At 45.8% G+C, this 22,789-nt stretch overlaps 1 protein-coding gene across 10 annotated transcripts in view; it reads left to right on the top strand.

Annotated features, from left to right (window-relative positions):
• The window catches only part of LOC111250507 (cell adhesion molecule Dscam1-like), a 151,554-nt gene that overhangs the window by 125,798 nt on the left and 2,967 nt on the right, over nucleotides 1-22,789 (top strand). For 5 of the 10 annotated variants that reach the window (XM_022805883.2, XM_086986565.1, XM_022805876.2 and 2 more), the window contains 14 exons: nucleotides 1,498-1,647; nucleotides 4,540-4,673; nucleotides 4,918-5,080; nucleotides 6,133-6,247; nucleotides 7,086-7,261; nucleotides 8,156-8,251; nucleotides 8,924-9,124; nucleotides 9,430-9,735; nucleotides 10,466-10,639; nucleotides 11,382-11,522; nucleotides 11,974-12,177; nucleotides 13,150-13,344; nucleotides 15,758-15,890; nucleotides 19,702-19,844. In XM_022805883.2, coding sequence (XP_022661618.1) covers nucleotides 1,498-1,647; nucleotides 4,540-4,673; nucleotides 4,918-5,080; nucleotides 6,133-6,247; nucleotides 7,086-7,261; nucleotides 8,156-8,251; nucleotides 8,924-9,124; nucleotides 9,430-9,735; nucleotides 10,466-10,639; nucleotides 11,382-11,522; nucleotides 11,974-12,177; nucleotides 13,150-13,344; nucleotides 15,758-15,890; nucleotides 19,702-19,844 — 2,331 coding nt within the window. The remainder of the gene's footprint in view (nucleotides 1-1,497; nucleotides 1,648-4,539; nucleotides 4,674-4,917; nucleotides 5,081-6,132; nucleotides 6,248-7,085; nucleotides 7,262-8,155; nucleotides 8,252-8,923; nucleotides 9,125-9,429; nucleotides 9,736-10,465; nucleotides 10,640-11,381; nucleotides 11,523-11,973; nucleotides 12,178-13,149; nucleotides 13,345-15,757; nucleotides 15,891-19,701; nucleotides 19,845-22,789) is intronic. The other 5 variants (XM_022805880.2, XM_022805877.2, XM_022805881.2 and 2 more) reach the window with 5 other exon arrangements.

Below are 22,789 nucleotides of genomic sequence, written 5' to 3'. Positions count from 1 at the left end.
GCCGACGACATCCCTCTCCGATCTAACAGAGCGAAATAGCTGTACTTCTTAAATAAGTGCTTCAGCCGTTTTTGCTGGTTTCCTATTCATCGGCAAAGAGTAAGTGGGAGAGAGCCGTTAACTCTCTAGCTAGCATTGGCAGAAACGGGAGCAGAACAGGCAGAGAAACAGTTCTCCATAGGAGATTGCCTGGTCTTTCTATTCTGCGTACGCTTCCCGCATAGGTTAGCCAAGCGCGTTGTTGGTTAGTAGGCGAGCAGCGCCAACAATTGTGCCTTTGCGGAAAGAAGAGGACAGGTGGGTGGCTCGCCTATCTGCCGTAGACGAGTTATAGCACAAATACTAGTAGTAATAGTACTACTGCGTGACGGACAGCGTATTTGATGCTCGCTTTTCGATCGTGTCGCGGCCCGGCTCGGCAATGACCTGCTTGGTCGGGCACCTGCCCCGTTTCCTTATTCCCACAGAAATGAATGCATCGGTCAAGCTGCCTGTTACTGTTCCCCTTGTAGACTGCACGGAGCGGAATACGCTTTTGTGTAGAAGCATCTGGAAAGCGATTGCACTGCGGCCATCACCAAGACTGCTGCGCCTGGACACAAGGACTGGCGGTTACAGCTGGCCCTTAGTGAGCTGCCAGATGCCTGCCTTCAATTAGCCGGCAGCTGGTCTGCTGGCTGCTGCTACTGCTGGCCTTATTCAAGTTGTCATTTCCTGTTTTTTGTCCCACCTTTCCAGTGTTCCCACGACGGCCATTTACCCTTCTTTCTTTTCCTGCCCTCTTTCGTTCCCTCCCTACTAGCACCCTTTTCTGCACAAGACGCGAGGACTTCCTGCAGTGTTAGTCTTCTCGGCAAGCTCCCTTATCTGCAACTGCAACAGTAATAGCTGTGGCCAGTAGTAGAGGGGCGCCATCAGCAAGGCCGCTTCGCTCCTTCCAGATATTTATGATTAGAGGCAATTCGTTGTTGCCTCATTTAACAGCACTAAGCAACTAGTCCGCGTCAAAGTTGGGCCAGCCTCGGCGCGCAACTCTTAATCTGGCTTCTCATCTCTTTTTGGAGTTCTTACCAGAAGCACCTCTCTTGACAGGTATAGTGCCACCTGTTTGCTTAAATGGTCGTGTCAGACGGTCCTTGTTCGCCAGCCAAATACCGATCGAATGATATTTTGCGCTTTCGTTAGCTGCGTCGTGTCCATTATTATATGGTACTAATTGAATCGTTACATTCATATTTTAAGCAAATTAAATTTTAACGCAAACAGTCCTAGCAAGCTTGCTGCGGTTTTTACTACCTACTACGAGTCGCGGCTTTCTCCTTTTGGAGCGTCTTTTGCGCATGTGCAGTCGAGCTAACGGCTGCATTATTGCAACTTTTCCTTAGTGTCATCTGTCCTTCGACGAAGGTAACAGTAGTCGGTAAAGAGAGAATAATTTATCAGATTTACCCATATTAAATGAATACTAATTCGCTTTGCTATCGTGCCTGTTTCCAGTTGGCCAACGGGAAACGGATGATGTGTCTACGTCCCTTCAGGTCGAAGGCCTTGAAGTCTACTCGAATTACTCTATCCGCGTGGCGGGCATTTCAGGCGGAGGCGTCGGGCAGCGCACCACACCAATCTTCTGTAGGACTCACGAGTCTGGTGAGTAAAACCAATGGTTTTCTTTGCTGGTTTCTAGCCGGCCCACTTCTGACTGAGTGACTAGAAGATCAGCAGTTTTTGGCCGACAAAAAAACAGTCGCGGCATCAACAGCAACGATCGGTTATGTCTTTCCTGTACAGATTACTGCCTGAATATTGCTATTTTCGAACCAAACGCTGTCACATGCTCCAAGATGGCCAACCGGATGTTGGCCACTGAATTGCCCCGACCTCCGCTTCTCTCTTTATCACGTTATATTTTAATGCTTTAGTCGTTCTATCGTCTTACTTTTACATCTATGTGCAATTTACTTGAGTCTTTTTGCCGTTCACAAGGTTACCTTAGAAACCTAAAGCTGACCACTGGTCGCTCCTTGTGGTACCAGCAGTAGGCGCTGGTTGCGCGATCGATTTTTATCGATATGCTCAGATTAGTTAAAGTCTATTACGTCACGCACGAGTTAGCTGACGTATCTGTCATTCTACTTCTACGCAACTGAAGACATCGTGACCTCTTTAGTCCATACAATAGTCAGCGCTTTCAACTAAAGGGTAGACAGAGGTCTTTCTTTCAGCCTCTTTATAACCGCTGCCACCATCAGTGAGACCAGCTAATAAATCCTGCCAGTCGTTTAGATGAAAAAGGAAAAGCGAACGTAGGCGATCGGTCCAGACTACCCATAGCTACCGCTGACCGCGAAATAAAGCGGCTCGCAGTTAGTAGCTAGCAAGGCCAATCGTTTATATCGCTTACGACAACTAATGGTATTCACTGGCACAACAAGAACGTGCAAATATGAGAAAAAAGATGAAGAGGAAGAAAGCTGTAACCGAGGAAAGTACGGAAGGAAAGAGGACTTAAAAAAGTTGACGTGTCTTACCTTCTCTCTCTCTCTCTCTCTCTTTCTATAGATATATATATATATATATATATATATATATATATATATATATATATTTAGAGGGAGCTAGCATGGAAAGAGACGATGGCACAGTGGAAACTGGCAATAGGGACCAGCGAACCCTGTTTATTTAAAAAGTCCCTAACACTTTTGGCCCCATCACCCACTGCGCTGCTGCTCACCCTCGAGAGCATAATTAATGATAGATCCGAACTAGCGCAGCAGTACTACCCGCACTAACAGCAGCCAACAACGGTTTCCGTGTCCAGGAGAGTTCTATATCACAAGCATACGGCGGACCCCACCACCCACTCGTCAACCGAAAAGCTCCGCCCAGCGTCCCGCCACTACAATCGATCCCCCAATGTTTTTCTCCTACTATACTTTGGTAGTGTGCCGTATGAACAGGAACAGTTTGGTACTATCACGACTTCCTGCGGTCCGGCGGCTTTAGATTGCAGCGTAAACTTTACCTTCATTTATCTTTCAGGCTCAAAGCTCGGCATCTCATGTCTGCTATCGTACCTAAGAGTTGTTCATTACGCCATCTATTGGCCCTATACGTAACTTCTCACTGTTGGGCTGAACCCGGGCTGAGATCCGACCAGGACACACAAACGTACTCAGGGACGCACCTCTGTTACTATCATAGCAGCTATAGCTACTGCGATTCTTCCCGACATCGTTGCTCTGCAGCCTGCTCATCCTCGACAGATTTTTCTTATGCTGTCGCTCATCAACTCACTACTTCTTGATCTGAGTTTCTCTCAGTTAGCCGGAACAATCCGACTGAAGAACACTGCTGGACGACTTGTCCGCTCTCGGGCCTTGCGCTGAGAATGTTAGCGGCAGTCTTTCCTATCGCCGTTACCATCTCGACTATTTTTGCTGTTGCTAAGGGATACGATTGTTTTAATTGGATCCGCCACCGTTGTATTGAAGTGTCAGAGTGATTAACCACGCATGCATTGACATCGACAAGCCTTTCTTGTTCCATTCAATGGTGCACACATATTTGATAGGTAAATAGAGGAATTATGCCAAAATTTTGTTTAAAGCTTGTATAAAACGAGGAGGTCTGCCGCCAAAATAGCAAATGTTATTTCACTCGGAACGATCGCCACATCTGAAATGAGCCTCAGCTTGCACCGTAGCCCTAGACTCTACGTATAATTACCTTGCCGCTTTGCCTAAATATCTTCTAAAGGGCAGGTTGACGCGCACGCTGGGCAGGCGCATATGACCAGAGTTGTAGGCTGCTGTGTGCCGTTGTTGCAACTGCCTCTAGCGATTTAGAAAGGCTTTGCCAGCATCAGCTTCTGTCATAATCGGTCTATTGTGGAAACTCGGCACGTTTTATCAAAATTGGCAAAGAAAATAGTACGTTACAGGCGTAAGTGTAGCAATAATCGAGCCTTGGGAAAAGTGGCCATAGTTCATTAGGAACGATAAAATCAAATCTTTTTAATGCGCAGTGCTGATATCAATGGAACATCGCCATGTTGCCGTGCTACAAATGGGAGAATACGCTAGTTAGACAGTAAACATGAATATTTAAAACATGAAAATGGTAATATATACTGGGTCATAGTACCTGTTCAAGGAGAGCGAATACTATTTGCATATTGGCATTACGTAACTGGTTGGATTCTTCTTTGATGAGACAAATACAGATTCAGCTCATTATACAAGACCAATTAAAAACCTATACTCTGTTATGTAGTGTAATAAAAACGCTGACGTTTGTTGTTGTTGAAACAAATACAACACATACACTTTGTCGCTGGTCTCCTCATGTTTGTGCTATCAGCTTAGCTAGATACAAACGACTAGTATATTTGCTGCTAGTAACTACTCCGAAAGTTAGCAGTGATTAGCTATTGAACCGAGCTGGCCAATCCGCTGGCGTGAAGCCTGGTGTTTTTACGCTACTAAAAATATAGTACCTCCATAGAAGAATAACGATATAATCTTCCCGTCTGCATTGCAGTCCCTGAAGAACCGGAAGATATCAAAGCACTGGTACTTGCTTCGGATGCGATTATTGTTAGCTGGCGGCCCCCACGGAAGCCTAACGGACTCGTGCAAACCTATACAGTGTATGAAAAACTCAAAGACAGTTTCGTAAGTTGACAACCTCGCTATGTAACTAAGAAATTATCATTAATCTATACATTAAGTCATTCGTTCTGCAAAATTGACCCGTTTGCGTTAGCTAAATAATTACGCTCCATAGGACTTTCTACCGAAGGGACCGCCTTATAACCATATTATGTCGCTACCGACGGGTATCGTTGGTGTAGGTTGGTACAGTAAATGAAAAATTTCTTGTCTAGAAAGCAAGATGCCACCTGGATTTTGATTGCAGAACAAAGAAAACTCGCGCCGAGTTTCAGTACCATCCGGTCAACTATATCACGAGGTGCGGAACCTTCGATCTGGCCAGCGCTACGAATTTTGGGTGACAGCGTCCACCTCAGTTGGAGAGGGGCCACCGAGCAAACGCGCGTTCCAGACACCTGATATCAAAGGTACATTTGCAATACGTAAACTTTCTATACTATTTCACTTTCTTGATTTTTACGACGACTTCAGTAGCGTAGCGGATATCCTCCTTTTGAAAAATTCACGAATATATTACACGCTCAATGTCTGCGTTCAAGTTCATAAACAGTATTCGCGCTTCCGCTTTGCGGACATAAATGTTTCTAGTCACCAACGCACACGACAAATTTGCCAGACGAAGTTACCTCTCCTCTCGGTAAAAGGTCCGACAGATAGGCAGCTAGCTGCTAAAAAGACTAAAGAGCTGGTCAAATATCTATACGTCGATCAGGAATCCGCAGGCGGTAGTTACGGCGGCGGTATTGGCGGTTCTGGTTGCTGCAGGACCAAGCCCTTCAATGAGTCGATATGCATGGTTGCGTTATAAATGGGCGAACGTTTATTTTAAGGAAGACCGAAAGCCTCAGACCGCTTGACTTCTGCAGTATGCCTTAGCAGTCTCATCCGCTTTCACTTGAGACAGCCTCCTGGGTAGCGAGCAACCACTTCAGTAGGCTGGTGGATTGCACCAGCCTGACCGTGGTCTCCATGGGCGCCTCCTGCTTCTCACCCCCCGTCGCCCCCTGTATACTAGTGTCCATGTATATACATGGCTGGCAAATGCATCGATTGCTTTCAGTTCATTTACATACAAAGGGTCCCTCAAATGCTTCCTAATACCAAACAGTTCAGCCTGGAACGAAACGAAGAGGGAATGCTCAGTTCCAGCAGCTGAAACTAGCAACTTGATCCAAGGCACGGATGAATAAGCCGAAGTGAGAGCATCCGAATGTATTGTGGTTGCCTGATGTACGAAGAAGGGAACGGGGCTACAGAACTATTACGAATTAAATGAGCTTCAACCAGTTCGATTACACAGTTGCCGTCTAGGGTAACGCCTACACCATAATAAGTAAACAGCAAGATAGAATGTCTTAGATATTGTATGATAATAATAATTTAAGATTTGTTTGCAAGGTAGCATACGATTTCGGTATACGTACACGATAATGTTTGTCTTTGCTACTATGATTTACAGCACCAGCTCGCGTAGCATCGTTTAGCCGAGGGATATCAGTTGTGCAGAAACAGGACATTGAACTAGACTGTCGGGTTGCCGGACTGCCCTTTCCTCAGAGAACGTGGAAAATCAAGTAAGATCAGTCATGGCATCATAATGCTGCATTTATCGGCTTCTTCTTTCTTCAGTGGGTTGACGCCTGTATTCTGCACAAGGCATACCGGCGTGTGTATTTCCGTATTCGCAATATGGTCTGTTTGGCGACTGATGCGAACCTTGTATGCCCTGATTATATCCCATATACATGAGAGTAAGACTACCACAACACTACCTACGTTAGTGTTCCTGCTTTTGCCGGCGAGACCTAGACCTCTACAATTTATCTCAAGTTCATATGAGTCCAATCATTTTCCAGCACATGCTTGACGCAGCCTCGCTTACATTACCTGGCATTAGCTTATTGTTGCTCCCGTAGGTTTAACGTAACCTCGTCATTCAGGTCTGTCTAGCTTACTCCTTTTCAATGAAAAGACCTAAATAGGACATATAACTTTCCTGATCGAAATTGTTTGGTTTACACAATTGACTGACTTGTCCTGTACGGAACAATAGCTTGAAAACCCATTTTAATAATTCAGCATCCACAATGCAAACTTAGGCCACTTACGCCGATTGCGTCCATTATGAGTGATATACTCGTTATTTCGTTGCGTACTCAATACATGACAGTAATTTAGCAACATTCACGCTTTTTTGATAATCGGTGGATGTATAATGATGCGGAGTTCCCAGTCCGTGCCTGTAAGATAAACGAATTACTTATCAGATATGTATATATTGTAATTTTTGGTAAATAAATAAAAATTATGTTAGTTAGAATAGCAAATATCGTTTTGAAGATGTTCGACAGTGGTTCAATTATAGCCGTTGTTGAAAGCATCAACGAACAGATGAAGGTTTTTTTGTTCCAGTGATCGGGTAATTTCGAGTGGTAGCCCGCGCATCAAAATGCTAGCTTCCGGAGCCATCCGCATTGAAAATGTAAAGGATAGCGATGCGGCTAAGTATACTTGTCATGTAGCTAACTCATATGGAAAGGACCATGTCGAGTATGCGCTTACCATCGCCTCTGATCCCAGCACTGTTTGTACGTATCATACATGGTAAAAGCTTTCTAACTATAGCTTAATGCATACAGCCAGAACAAACCCCCCTTCTGATCACGACTGCTGCGGCCGCTCATTCTTTCTGTTCAGGCATTTCAGTTCTGAGCAACATTAACGCCATATGCACCTTAAACAGGTCTATTACCTTCTTGTCCGGGAAGAAATTTCACTTGCAAAGAAAAAACTGTCTAAAGCAGAGTGAGCCAAATAATACCTAAACGCTCACCAAAACCTCGATCGTTCACAGCGTGTGCTGTCCGGTTTTCCGAGTACCTGGAGAAGCTATTTGCCTTCAGGCAGACCTTTCTAGCAAGTCTCAGTAGGATAGTGATATTAGTTGTAGTAATAGTTATAGTAGCAGCGAGCATTGGCATGGTAGGATCGAGAAGAGGTATAGCCATATGGGTTGTTACTTTACGCTGGTCCTCACCGGAGTAGTACAAGTGGGTCAAAAGCTTGCTTGCCTGTTTCTCCTCCCAGACTGACTGACTGACTGACTGGCTGGCTGAGAGCGGTTTGGCAGTCCCAATTAGCACAACACAACAGGAATAATATAGCAGAACAAGACAAGGGTGCGTAGGGAGAAAAGAGCACAGGAGAGTTACAGCCACCCTTGCTTCTGCTGCTGCTACGTGGGGCGCTCGTATGTTCGGCTCCTCAACCACGCTTGCTCTTGAAACTAACCCCTATTCGTATTTTCCCTGTGATCTGTTTCATCCGCTGGCTACTACTGGCTTATTTTCGTTGCCCTTGGAATCCACTTCCCGCGGCTTGCCGTTGGCGTTACGGCGCCATCCCTGAGGACCGACTTCGACGCCTCTTACTGCTGCTACCGGTGTTGCGAACTTTTCGGACTTACCAATCCCGCTATCTAGTGCCGCCAAAGCCACAGGACGTCGAAGTTATACGAACGTCATTTAACAGCGTGACGTTGTCTTGGTTACGAAAGAACACATCATCACCTATAACAAGTGAGTAGCAAAATTACAATGCAATAAGAATGAGAATCTATCACGGTCGGAGCCCAGATACTCTGTGAACTGGAACTGATACTGTTGCCGGTTTTAGCCGAGGATACCTTGGGAAGATGCAGTTAGTCAGTCTATTTGTGTCGAATAATAGCAAACGGCACATCGACTTCGCCTTCTTGCCAGTACTGCCTTTGGTTCACGGGCTGTACTAGTTCGACACGTCTTTCGCTTTCTCTGCATCGTTGCTTCCACGCACTTTGCAAGCTTCCCTGCTGGATGCCTTCGAAACAGGCGTCCCTCTCTGGCCAGAACATACGGATAATTCCCAAGGCAGGAAGACGGGAACTGGCGGGCCTCGGCTGGCTGAAGGGCTTGGGGGCCATCGTGCGAACTAGCCGTGGAGACCGATCAACAGTGATCTCATTCATTAGCAGATTTCATTACGATGCTCTCGTAATGTTGTCACTTACAATCTATAAACCCATCGCGTTACTCACTTAGCCGTTCCACTGTGCTCTGTATTCTCCTTGGTCCTTTTCCTTTTCGCCACATTTCGTTCGTGCAATACCTCTACTTTACCGGCCGGCGTCGACTGCCGCTCGAACCGCTAACATCAAACGACGTTCCTGATCTTGATCCCTATTACAATGGCTCTGTGTGACGACCTACCAGGCTACGAGCTCTACTACAGTCGCGAAGCCGGTTCTTGGCTTAAGGTGAAGGTGCCTACCGGCGAAGGCACGTCCGTGAGGATGTCGCACGAATTGATGGGCCTCTACTGCGGCACCCAGTACCAGCTATATCTCATCGCCCACAACCCTAGTGGACATAGCGAGGCCAGCGAGACAGTGTCAACAAAGACACTCGGTGAAGGTAAGGCGAACTACTGTCTAGTCCAATCAATAACCTTTGGCAGATACATAGTGAATATAATCGAGCTAGGTATTCGTTGCAAGACACTGAATCCGACAAGCCTACATTCTAAAAGAGATCGAAGTAATCTAGAATATGCAAAACAATTTGAACTATTTAGCGCGCTATTACTAGCCCGATTAGTGTATAATTATACCAGTACAAATACGATAATCAGTCAATTCGACCAAGTGTGCACAAAAGTATATTATGCACCTATGACCGTGCGTATGCGATGCGTGCATCATCGTTCTGATACTTCACAGTGCCACGTGCCCCAAGAAAAGAGCACTTTATCGTGTCTAACTCGACATCGTTGACATTGCGTCCATCATCGTGGGATGATAACGGTTGTCCAATCTCGCATCTGACCATCGAGTATCGTCCCCGGCCAACCGGTGGAAGCCATTCTCAGTGGATCGTCGTTTCTCGCAATCTGAGCCCAGACGAAGGTCCCATGACTTTACACGATCTCCGGCCAGAAATGTGGTATAGCGTTCGAGTGACAGCGACCAACGATGCTGGCAGCACCGATGCTGAGTTCACTGTGAGAACCGTGCCGAACTCCCACGGTGAGTTAGTAACTGTTGTGATTTTTTTCGATGGTGGAGAAAGCAACGAAGTTTAATGACGATTACATAATCAAAAAGCGCTGTCTATCTTAAGCGTAATGAACCGGTCCCTCAAGTGTTCAAGACAATATAGATTCTGAGAAGTTCGGTAGGCTAATAATGCTACATAGTACCTCATTTTATCGTAGCATTTACACTGGACATCAGCAAACACCTGCCTCATGATGCATTTTATCATATATGTATATGTATGTGAAAAAGGCAAAGTGGCAAGCGACCAAAGTGTCACTCTGATCAGTTGCATCTACCTTTCTAATCGAGCGAATTCTCTTGACACGCGACGATGTCATACCTGACTTAGCTAGAACCTCGAATCATTTCCTCGTTGCTGTGATATTCTCTTAAGCGTGCGTATGGTATCTGTACCACGAACCGCTATCTATGGAAAGGTTTTGTGAAACACGCTGGGCCCCGATCGCAGTCCATTGTCAGAAGCGTCAGTGTGCTTCTGCGGCTATTGTTGGAAGCTGATGGAATAGAACACGAATTATTTATTAGCGAACGTCAAAACGGGACAGCTAGGGAGCTACTGGAACGCAACAGCCTTACGTCGATCACCGAGAGGCCCAATTGTCTATATGTGCCTAGCTTATTCCTCCTTTGACTGCTTTGAATAATCCCATTTTGTTTCTTTATTTTGCGGTACGTTTTTATTCGCCTTGCAACACAGTGACTCCTGAACTAATGGTGCACGATCAGAGCTACGAGGATCTCGCCTTGGTTGTCCCACTGGTCGTTATTGTACTCGTTATTGTGGCAGGCGTACTCACATCGGCCGCACTCCTTTTCTGCTGCAAGAATAAGGCAACCGCATTGGCATTTTTCAAGCCCCAAGACATGTCAGGTAGGTACAACGTCAGTCTAGATAATTAGGAAAGGCTGCTGTTAGCTGGCATAACCGGGTCCAAGTTGGGGATTGTCGATGCCGGTCCCGCACAAGCCTCAATCAGTGATAATGCAACATCTACAAAAGTTCGAAAGAACACGTCCAGACCGCCTTTTACAGTGCTGTACGAACTGCCGATTCTGCGAGCTATACTAACTTTTCCAGTATTAGCGGCGCTCGTTTGACCTCTGCGTTAGCTCCGGCGCGTCAGCAGAACTCGCGCGGCAGCTCGTAAGGATTAGACTTCTAATCCCGCAAGTTCTCTTATCGAGTTGGTAAGGTGTTGCTGTGTGTGGTATGCTAATGTGTGACCGACGCTGTCGCTGGCGACATCATCCGGTAGGATTGTTTGGCGAGAGCGTCGCTCGACCTTGGAGATTCTTAAGCTCTGGGGCTGACCAGCAATTTTTGCCATTCACTATTACTTCTGTAGGAGCAGCAGCAGCAGGACCCCTCCGCCGCAAGAAAGCGGCTGGTGTGAGTGCTATCGGTTCTCTTGGTAGCATTAAGCAGTTAATCAGTATAGACGACGTGAAAGGCCTAAGTAACAACCAATATGCCTGAAGCGTCGCTGCAGTTAATTTATGTATGACTCAAATAAACGCAGTCAGATTTTAGGTAACCAGGTGCTATGTATTGGTTTAAGTGACGCCTATGGGACATTGCTTCCTTTCGTGTTCGGCTTGGCTGTCCTTTTTAGTGATGCAAAGGGAAAACCTTACAATAAGCCCCGCTGAGACTGCACTTATGGAAGCCAAAGCGAATCAGGAGGTCACCCGTCAGCTCTGTCTGGGACTTGGTTCTCCTAACCGTAGGATAGCGCCGTCCGCCGCACAACATAGTGAGTAGGAGCAATGCGAATAGTACTGGCCGTCGTGGTAGTGATGGCTACACGTAAGTGTACCAGGGGGTAGTTTTGTGGTGCTATTATGGTGGAAAGGCCACATTCCGTTCAACGAACATGGTGGGAGGCAAGCCATAGGGCGGCGGGCGCTTTATTGAGAGAGACAACGTAATCATCTATCACTGCCTAAACGTCTGAAAGCATGCACGCGCGAAACCAGTCGCCAGCCGCGGTAGTTAACTCAGCGTGATGCAACCTATCCTTGTAGCCCTTGGCTTAGATATTGGCTCCCGGAGCGACTTCCACTTCTCGTCAAGTTTGCCTGGCCACAGTTGCTGTCACGGTATGTAGAGACATATAACAAAGATTCGTCTCTATGGATTTCTTCTCTAGACGTCATGAAATCGCTTGAATAATAAAATTCTATGATGTTACATTATTGTTGTAGCCGGTTCGATGGACGATCTGTCGTCATTCGGAGTGTACGATGATTTACAAAAGCCAGGCGCTGTGCCATCGAAACAGGTCAGTCAGCAGACGCTGAGCGTGCTTGCTCATCCACATTTAACAACAAAGCCGCTCATGGCGACGGCTACCTTGAACCGGCATCGCCGACGACCACCTCCGTTCTCGAAGGCAGCTAGCAACGACAGTAAGTACATATTATAAGATATATTTGTCCTACAACTGTATCCTTCCTTTTCGCCCTACTTACCTATCCCACAACGTCATCCGCCTCGTTCATCACTATCAGTCTTCTGCACCCAAAACTCTTTTTGTACAGTATCTAGATTTCTGTAGAACGTAGATTTCTGTAGAAGTATAATTTTCTTATGCCTTAAACCCTTGCATCATGTAAACCTAAGCCTTTAGCTACTATTGCTACTTACATCCCTTGGCCTTTCTCAATATTCGCTCGAATTCGACCATTTTAGTGTGCTGTGTCGTAGCTGTCAGTCACGCCTCACCGTCTGCTATTCCGGCATTCATGCGGCAGAACCAAACACGCGCAATACTAACATGGGTGGGTAGCACCCTCGCTAGCACGCCGAAATCTTTTCCGTCTGTCCGCTCTCATTTGCAGCCTGCGATACGCTTCTCCGGTCCAGTGAGCCCTCGCCTTAGTTACATTTTTTTTCCCAACCCACAGCTTTCTCCTTCTACTCGTTCCACATCAGTGGCCCCTCATGCATGCCTATATGGCAGTTCTCCGACTGCTGGCTTATTTCCTTTTGCGCTTTCCAGCGCAAATGCTGCAGCACCGTGAATTCCATTCGTTCAAATGGGAGACTGTATCGCACTGCTGTTGGGAAGAGATATCGCAATGCTGAACCACTTAGCTAGGAGTCGCTGTTCGTACTCTCCTCGATCCTACTCTTAGCATATCCCAAGCAACATCCATCTTTCCTTTTTTTGCGATTCGTTACGGGGGTGTTCAGTGCGATGGCCGGGCCAGTCTGGTCCGCTATTGAATCGTTGGTGTTCTATTGCCCGCGCCGTGCTCTCCACGTTCGCAATCGTAGCTTCGTAGTGTAGAGTTCCGCTCATTCACGTTGGCTCACGCGTCACTCGGCCTGTCCATCTCACACACTACATGTGCTGCGTTTCTTGAACGCACTTACAGATATCCTCTGTGAGAAATCCAATACAGCACAGAGTAATCACTACGACAACCCAAGAAGCAAGAACTGGGAGAACGGTGCATCTTCAAACAGCAGTGGCGTTACGAGTGGTGCCGGAGGTGGACTGGCCGCTGTGGCCGCCAATGGGCCTACTTCCAGGCCCTTCCTCTTAGCAGATTCGCGGACACACGACTGCAGTAAGTTCTTCAGCACCTACTAAATCTTTCTCGCTGCCAAACCCTCCTAATATTAACCAGTCCCAAAGAAACAAACTTCTCTCTGACCTTTTTGACGAAGATAACAGGAAGCAGAAACAGATTTGAAAAAGGAAAAAAACGAAAGAAAAATTGAGGTAAACTGAGGTAAATTGAGGTAAAAATTCACCTGACGCCCCAAAATGCTGTTTAGATCATCAAAGGTTTGACACGTATTGGCTCCAGGAATCGTAGCGACAATGTCCGGCATTTGGTTTCCTTCCAGCACACTTTTTTCATAGGGGTGCCGGAGCTGATGGGAGAGAAGGAGGAGGAGCTGGAAAAAAAGAAAAGGCCACGTCGCCAACCTGAAATCCCGACGCCATTGCTGTAGGCAACTTACCAATTTGTTGTGCGAGATCCCGTGTTACTTGCGTCCCTTTAGAGATGATTGAAATCTTCGAAAAAAAAAACAAACCAAACAAAGATACTAGTATAACTATAAATTTTGTGAGCAGTTGCCGCCAGGCTGTCAGTGGCACGTGTAAGCTGCAAGCTTGAACGAAACACCCGTATCTGTTCGTTTTTAGACAAAGATGCATTGATTTTCTTTACCACCCCTTTTATACTATAGGATTAGAAACAGACATCTGTTAATTGCTCCTTTCTAAAATAGTTGTATGGGTTGTAGACTGCTCTCACGCTTAAGGTGCTATAAGCGAGCATCATTGCTGAGACAGCCAAAGTAGACCTTCAATATTCGGAAACGATCGCGCTTTTTCTACTGGTGGCAAAAAAACTACACGTTTGCCTGATAACCTGGGACATATAAGTGCGTATTCCATTTAATGTGTAGTTTTCAGCGAAGTGGCGTGAGTGAATTCCGGTGACTGGTTGGTACACCCTTTTGTCAGTTCCGTGTTAAGCTTTCGCAGTCCATTGTTCTTGCCGCTATCTGTCGCTGATGCGCGTCCTGGTCGTGCAATGCTGGTCTTGTGCTGCACATCGCCTGACCTTCTTCATGTTTTAGTGTCCCCTTCTGTGCGCGCAAACCGTGTTCTGTGGCAGCCCTACCTTGCGACCAGCTTCGCCGCGGCCACGATAAACTGCACGTTCCGCCGCATACTAAGCGTATCCTTAATCTATTTAAGCCACAGTAGCACCTGAGGGAAAAAAGCGCGCGTTCTCTTCTGAACAGAGCTGTAAAAGTGGGACACAATTGTAGTTACCTACGAATAGAGCTACATCTGTGTCTGGGGCACGACGAAAAAAAGGAATGAATACGTAAGGAAAGGACGAAATTTGCTTAAACAGATTTAACTAGACCTCGGTCTTCGACGGTACTTCAAATTCTCATAAGAGATATAGAGACTGTATAGAGACAAAATAGTTCCACACAACAACACCAACAGATAAGCCGGTATCTGGCCAAAAAAGAAGCCCGAATGACTTGTCGGGGAGCGTTCAGCTGGTACCTTTTTGTACAACCCCTATGTCTGTTGCTGCTACGACAGCCACTACCAACTAGACGAGAACGCTGCTAGCCATATACCCTCTATTTACCCTATATTGTATGATGTGATTTCACAGTGTTTGGCGCTTTCCATCTAGCACGAACTCTATCTAGGGTACATGAGCTAGGCTCTGCGATGTTTGATAGCTAATCTTTTGCGTGTGCGTCTGTTCTAATTGTTCGCGAAAATACATACATACTTATTACGTAAGTACAAACTTACTTTCATCGTATCCAGACAGGTGTCGTTATATTGAATAACATATCGCAAGTACATGTCTGTCCATGCTGTATGTATCATAGCATTGCTATGTTCGAGAAAGTGTTCGAGCTGATTTCCCATGACAGCTTAGTGGATAACGTATTGGCCTGCTAATATTAAGGACAAGCTGTGGTCTAGGTACGAATCTAAGCACACACCACTTTGTCACGCAGTTAATAGCGATGTCGGATGTAAACCCTTTTGAGCTGTGGTTAACGAGCGTGAGACTACGATGCCAACCCTGGTCGAGGGCATCTTGAGGGAGTCCTAGGTTCATTACCTTATAATAATATTGTCGTATATAATTTGAAGCGGAGAGCCAAAATTATTAGTATTAATATATTGGTTACTGCCAGCTTAGCCACAGCACAAATGACTGTAGCTCCTCATTTTATCCTTTGCACAATTGTAATGCTACTTTGTAACTCTTCCGCAGAGCTCATGCACAATAAATAACTAATGGCGGTCGGTTTTTGTGTTAAATGAACCTGACTGGGTGTGGATGTCCTTGAGTGTGTCATCGGTGTGTTATATACGATGAATCCATTTACTGGTTCATTTGCTTCGAATGATAGAAAACCATCATTTTTATAAAAACCCTTATCAATGAGCTACAAAAATACTATCAATAATTGTTCCAGAACCAATAGCAATGGAAATCTTTGACTACGAAACGCCAATGGGCACCATCAAGGAACGCCAACGGCTTGGCCATCAGACTCTGGCGTCTACCTCGTGGAGAGAGGCGGATCGATTCGAGCCTCGAGTTCGAATGTAAGTAACTCGTTATATCGTAATAGATACGAAACACGTATTCGTATAGGGCAACACGGGAAGAATTATAGGATAGCAAATACATTCTTGCATCATTATGGTGCAATACAAACCCGTTGTCTAAATTGTTTCACGTAATTATATAAAAAAGTAGTCGTTTATGCAGTCTAAATACTATCTTCAATTAAGGTATAAACACACAGTGTAGTTCGATATAATCTTTCACGTACGTCTGGATCTGTAGCGAACAAGCTAAGCTAACGAATCGCGATCGTACAACGAAGCCCTAAGAGACGCTAGGCATAGTTAGCCGGGCCTTAATGAATCGTAGGGAGTTGTCGTCGAAAGAAAAAACCGAAACAAAGCCGACCCGTTCGATGCGTTTATCGTCAGCGAGCGGAACGTTCAAGGCGACCCACTGGCGGCCAACGAAGTCATGGCCTCTTTTCCTCATCCACTTATTTGCATCTTAAGACGACGTCCCTCCCGCCGCGCCCTATAAACATCCACGCCTGACTCAACTAATGAGACTTTTGCTACGCCGGCCGCTGCTTTTGTAGGCATAATATTGGAATTCTTATGAATGAATGTCCCTTGTTTTGTCTGCCTGTGTTTCGTCTAACGTGCCAGACAGGCAGTCTCGCAATATTTACGTCCCTACTATTTGAACGGCCTGGTTTTGCTGCATTGCTTCTACTCGTAAGGGGCAAGACTCGACTTTTTTCTCTTTTCCCCCTCCTCGATTATTTTCTGTCCACTGCCTTTCTCTCATTGTTCGCTGCTCGCCTCTACTTTGCCTCAAGGTGACTCCAAGCTGTTACCCGTTCATTCGAGCTCTCGTTGTATGGCCCCTCCGTTCGCTGCAGTGACTGCAGCGGCAGTAGTATTGTATGCACGAGGCAAAGGTAAGAAGAAAAGCAGTGAGAGGCTATTGTATACTCAGAAGTGTGCTGCTGACAGCGGTCCGATGCTGTTGCGACTTGACTCACCGGCAACAGCAGTGGCTAGTAAAATCCCCGATGGTGGATAATTGGTGTGGCCATGGCATCGTTGCGAATGGCAGTCAGTGTTATTGCTACGGCTGTGAAATACAGTTGGAATGCTCCCTTGCGCGCTGATTTGCGAACGAAAACTTACCTACAACTACGGCGGAGCTGCAATACTGCGAGGTGGCTGGAAGTTACTGCTGTTCTCGTCGACTCATTACCGCGATTGGCTTGGCATTTGATATATGACATTAACAAGACGATGTAAAAACGACTTACTTTTCTAGCAAGCCAACAGTTAATCAACACATAAACGGTGAGGCCTACACTGCCATAGTCTGTTTCTATACTACTGCTCAGAGGAAGACAGAGGGAGAGAAAAATAAAGAGCGATAGAAAGCTTCCATTGCTCACGATGCTGCCTTGAGCCGTGGCCGAAGTTACGTAAAACCCAGTTCTCTTTCCTTAATGCTCCTGCGACTAACATCGCTCGCCTGCCTTTTTTCCCCGATTTCGACTTTCACTTCATCATCATACGTTGCCCTTAGAGGGCGTTGGACTCGATAGTAGGGCGGTCGGCCAACTTTGCTACATGGTGACATTGCCCTTGCCTGCACATACCGGCCCCACTCAGGATCTTGGCGGTGGGAGCCTTGTTGGCCTGAAAGTAACAAGCGGTGGTTATAGCGGTGGCGAGTGTTAGGACTGCAATAGAGTGACTGCTGTCTGAGGTCGTGTTTTTATGCTGCTAGTGCCACAGCGATTTCCCCTTTTTTCCCTCTGCAACACTCTATCCCGCTGCTACATAGGGGTAGCCTCAACGGCAGCAGTAACGGCAATCGAGAAATTCGTATAGCGTCCCCACAGCTCAGACCGCTGCGGTAAGACTCACCCGAATCTAGCAGCAGACGACAAATAAACACACCAACGAATAAAGGCATCGAAATAACACATGCTTCATGTGTCTGACTGAGCCCACGAAATAGTGACAGCAAATACAGAAATAATGAAAGACAGTGTGGCTTACATGCGGCGGGGTCTTGTCGTCTGCTAAAGTTCTCACTACGAGCGCTGTTGGCCTATGCCGCCTCTTACAACGGGCATATCGTACGTGTCCTTTACATTACCTGTGTGTCTCGCCAGCGACAGTCGATCAAGTGAATGGACCTCAACGTTTGCTCCCCTTGCCTGCTGCGCACTGATGCTGCTCAATCCGTCACTGCGCTACCTCACACGACCCTTCCACGACCTCGTAGTTTGTTTCACTGCAGGAAAGGTCTAGAAGGGTCGTCGAGCTCTATCGCTATTCTGTAAGCATTTAGAAGACAGCATTTAGAAGCTAGCGAAAGCGTAAAATGCTTGCCCCCCCTTGAAGAAGGAAGTCGAGAGAAAGCATATGAAAAACTAAAACGAAAAGTAATATGAACTGAGGAGCAATTACTTGCATGAAACTCGCACTGATCATCTTTAAACGGCCCTTCACAACCATCGGAATGTTGAGCGGGAGCAAGGGGAACGACGGTGGCGACACATAGCACGAAATCGTCGTCACATTCGCGTTCCTGGCGTAGTCTCCGTTGTCTTTGGCGCCAACTTTGCGTGGCGCGAAGAAGTATGCCGGCTCTATCGTTGGTTCGCCTCGTGTCGACAGAATAAGGCTTTTTTTTTATGAGGATACAACCTCCCTCGCCCCTTTTGTCCAAAAGGGGAGCTCTCGCCGTCGGCCAGGTCGTCGGCGTGGACGACGGCGATGCAGCAGATGCGCGTTGAAACGGGCAAATGTTTAACACGACCGACCAACCGCCAGATGCCTGCTTTCTATGGAATGTAGATCTGGAGCCCTCAAAATATCGTATCGCCCAACGTGTGAAATCGACAATGATCACACCTATACTCGACCAAAGCCACTCTGATGAGCGTGAGTCTGGATTTGAAACCACTACCGGACCTATATGAGTCGGATTTTATACTCATCTGAAGGTTTAAGAGAGCCGTCGAAGTCAGAATAGCAGAATGTGTTTATAAAGAGCACAAACGAATATACATGCACATGGCGATGTACCCACAAAAAGCGCTCGTTCATTTGCTCTTACGTAATTGCAAGGCTGACGTTTGTATTAATTCATAGCGAAGGGCGACCTTTTAAGTTAATGAAAATGCATTATACTTGAGCACACGAATATGTATTAATGTGTTAGCATTTTCTCTTTTCGATAAGTGCTTCGAACGTTAAGGTGTCTTGAGAACTTTCGAATTGTGCTTTGCCGGCCTAGGTTTTGCCATAGCTATACAACAAAATCTTATGAACAAGCGTTGAAAATGTGAACTCCGAGCAGAGCCAAACATATGGAGGCAGTTCCTGAATGCGATGTGTAAACCATAGGACCACGGTAATCAGATGCTCTGCTTGCCTGTCATACAGTGAGGAAGGACCAGGCCGACATGTCGAGAAGCCAACAGAAAAACTGTGCGTGTACGTGTGGGTGTGAGGAAAAGAAGCTGTGCATTCACCTCTGGGCAGCTTTGGCTGACATCTGAAACAGAGGGGATGAATACAAATGAAAAAGGCTATTTTCTCTTAGAAATCAACATTTGTAGAAATTGCCTACACAAAGTATTGCTCGATATATATATATATATATCTGACTCTGTGTACTCCGAAAGCGTCGGGCAGCAATCTAGCAAATCTTTGCGAAGTTAATAAGGAAAAAGCACAAACGTCCTATTGCGACAAGTTTTGTATGACGCTAAATTGTTATCGGTCTGCATGCGCAAAACTTTTGTATGTTCATGTTTGTCATGCGCCTAATACGCTGTCGTTCTAGGGATGACCATTTCTACTTGGATAACGAGGATTGCACAACCAAATTCGACGGTGACTCCTCGTATGAAGGAGCTGATCCGAACGGTGGAGGGCACAATAGCCGGGATGACGCCAGCGCAACCAGCGACGATGCAACGAGTAGAGGTAAACACTTCATTCATTCACATGTATACTCAATATATCTATCGTTACATCTATACATATTCGGAAACAGGACATAATCGCTTAACAAAGGACATTTACTTCTTTATTACTAGCAAACGATGCATGCTCCTGACCAAACTCTAACGTCGGCATACGCTATTAATTATGCTATATTGCCAAAAAGTAAACAAAGGCGTCTGCAGTCGAAGTTCGTACAATAGATGTATAACTAATTAAGGCTAGGGAATTTTAGGGGGCTTAGAAATACTTGCACCGTATACATAGCATATAACTATTAAAATCGCTATATTATTTGAACTATAATACTTCCTATTCTTATCATAAAACCGATATATCATATTTTTTCTTAATGTATTAGGTGTATAAACAGAGTTCGAAGCCATTCCATTACTATTGCTGGTTTCACGCAAATAGCCAAAACGGTCGCAGAAAATCTGTGGTCTTCCCCTCCCTGCGCTTCTGCGCAGTAATTAACAAGCAAACCAAGCACTGAAAACCAACCTCTCAATGGGGTTTCTCTCTTCGGTCGACCCGTCTGTCGCCCATTTGGTCATACGGCCGCCCGGCAGCAACGAGCTACAGACGAAGTTCATTTAGCAGCTTGGCTGGCATAACCTAGCGGTTGGGTGTGGCAGCTATTGAGATCAGTTCAGTTTGTGCCAGAGACGAGGACCTGCCTCCGGACTGTTCCATGCTGTAAACGATGACTGGTATCGAGACAACAGACTTACGTCCGCCGTTGCCGTCGTTGCCTATAGTACTCTTCTGCTTTGTGTTTCGCTATTCTGAGCGGACGCAGCAGAGCTGATGTCCTGCCGAACGAATAGCCAATGTTCTTCGCGGTCAAATGCCCCAGGCGCGGTTCATTGATGAGATAAGTGGGCGGGAAATGTTGGCACTACTGGTCGGCGTTGGGAGCGCCGCCGTTTCGCTGGCGAGCCGCCGTCGTCGCTGTAGCAGCGCTAGTAAAGAGCGCTCCATTTCCCAAAGGAAGGACAATGGCCGAGAGCGCAGTGTCGGTTGGGCTAGTAGTCGTGAGTGGTTGCGGGCCGGACCCGGTCGAAAGACTGTAATGTTTCGATCGACTAAGACGAGCCTTCTTGTTCGTTACTAGCCGGGCTTCGAAAGCCCATTGAAAGCTCGAGAACTGCCTTGGAAAATCCTAAAAGCTAATAAATGTTCGGAGAAGACGACTAGCGTGGGGCAAGCGTACTGATGGGCATTACTGGCTACCGAAGGCCTATTGCTACAAACAGGCAACTCTGCTAAATTCATATCATTGTTGAGTAGGTCTAGTTAAAACGAAAACGGGCGAAAAAACTTCGTGGAGTACGGCGAACATCAAGGATGCTTGTCTTTATGGTTGGATGAGTAAGCGCCGCTTGATGAATTTTCACATAATTTACACAGTAAACAATCGCAGGTATTTTTACAATGTTTCTGAAGCAATTTTATTTAATACATTGCAACGCTACACCTTCCATTACATGGAAGGTGTAGCGTTGAAGGTAACGCGTCGAGTGCGCGTTCTAATGGAAAAGGTCAAGGCCAGTCAACCAACCGAAAACTTTGAATGAAAATGAAACTAAGGACCTTCATAAGAAAAAAAAATGCTCTAGATTTAAGCTTGTTCAAAGTTTCAAGTTATGTACACATATATGGATCGCTGATTTGCGTAAGTTACGCTAGCCTCCTTGTTTTGAATCTCTACCAGACCGTTCATATGAAAGTTTCGACGTTCACTAAATACGCATCGGTACTACGTAAGTTAGACAGCAAAATTCATAAATTAATTGTATCGTTAACTCTGAATTGAATAACAGCCGCCGACAATGGCCCAGAGAAACTGCGCCGTGGCAACCCGCGGAACGTAATTTAGGTTGTATGAGAAAAGCCAGCCCCTTTGATAGAGGCTGGGAAACAAAGAAGAAAAATGCATTATTCCCATTTCGGCTTTATTTAATTTACTTTGTTAATTTATTAAAATCAACTTTATTTTATTTACGTATTCATGCATGTAGTATTTCTTATGTGTGAGACGAGAAGTGTGTTCAGAAGCCTTAGCTCACACAGGAATTTTTTTTCTCTACATTCGAGCGCCGTTTGTATTTAAAGTTCCTCGAGTAAAAACATGTAAAATTATTGAGAAAAACGTATATTCAGTGCGAAATGCACAACAGTGGGACAATAGAAACGTTTTTCTTCAAGCCGTAACAATTTGTACGTAACTCGTGTACAATCGTCCAGTTAGCCAATGTGAGAGCCATCATATTATCGTAACAAATGTAACTATTATCAACAGATAAGTACGTATCGTGCTTGGTTGAAATAAGACCACGGATGTATAACTGATATGTGAGACGGTTTTTTTTTTTTCTTTTTTTGTTGTTGCCGTTAGAACAAGTCCCAAGCAATATTTCATGCCATATTAGTTGCCGAAGCGCCGGAGATGAGCCGAAGCGCCCGAGGAAATAACGACCTGCGAGTTTTTCGCAGCTGCATATATGTACTGCAATTCGTAATGGCTTTTACGAAGCGCAGGCCCGATCGTAACATGCTGAACAGAACGTTGCGTGGTATCGTCTAGGGACCTCGCTTAAATTCTGTATCGTGCTTATGGCCATTATGCATTAAACATTAGCTCTTTACGGCTTACTGCTGCCATCCAGCTGACCGCCACCACTCCTTTGGAAAGACCTTGTTGAGGGATGTCACTGGCCCTGGAAACGATGCTTATTCGTTTAACAAAATCCATTTTTATCACGCCAGCGTTTATGCAACAATATTTCTATGTGTACTTAGCTATCTCTAACAAGTTTGCTTATTTTTACATGTGTGACTGGCTTGTATATCCTATTAACTAGTCGCTCGTTGCAACTGACAGTTTATTGGAATTGAATCCATTTATTTTGCTGTATATGTTG

Source organism: Varroa destructor, unplaced genomic scaffold (assembly GCF_002443255.2).
Source record: "Varroa destructor unplaced genomic scaffold, Vdes_3.0 BEIS01000004.1, whole genome shotgun sequence".
Classification (NCBI taxonomy): Eukaryota; Metazoa; Arthropoda; class Arachnida; order Mesostigmata; family Varroidae; genus Varroa; species Varroa destructor.
The sequence above is the reverse complement of the archived record's forward strand: the minus strand, read 5'-3'. Positions and strand labels throughout refer to the sequence as shown.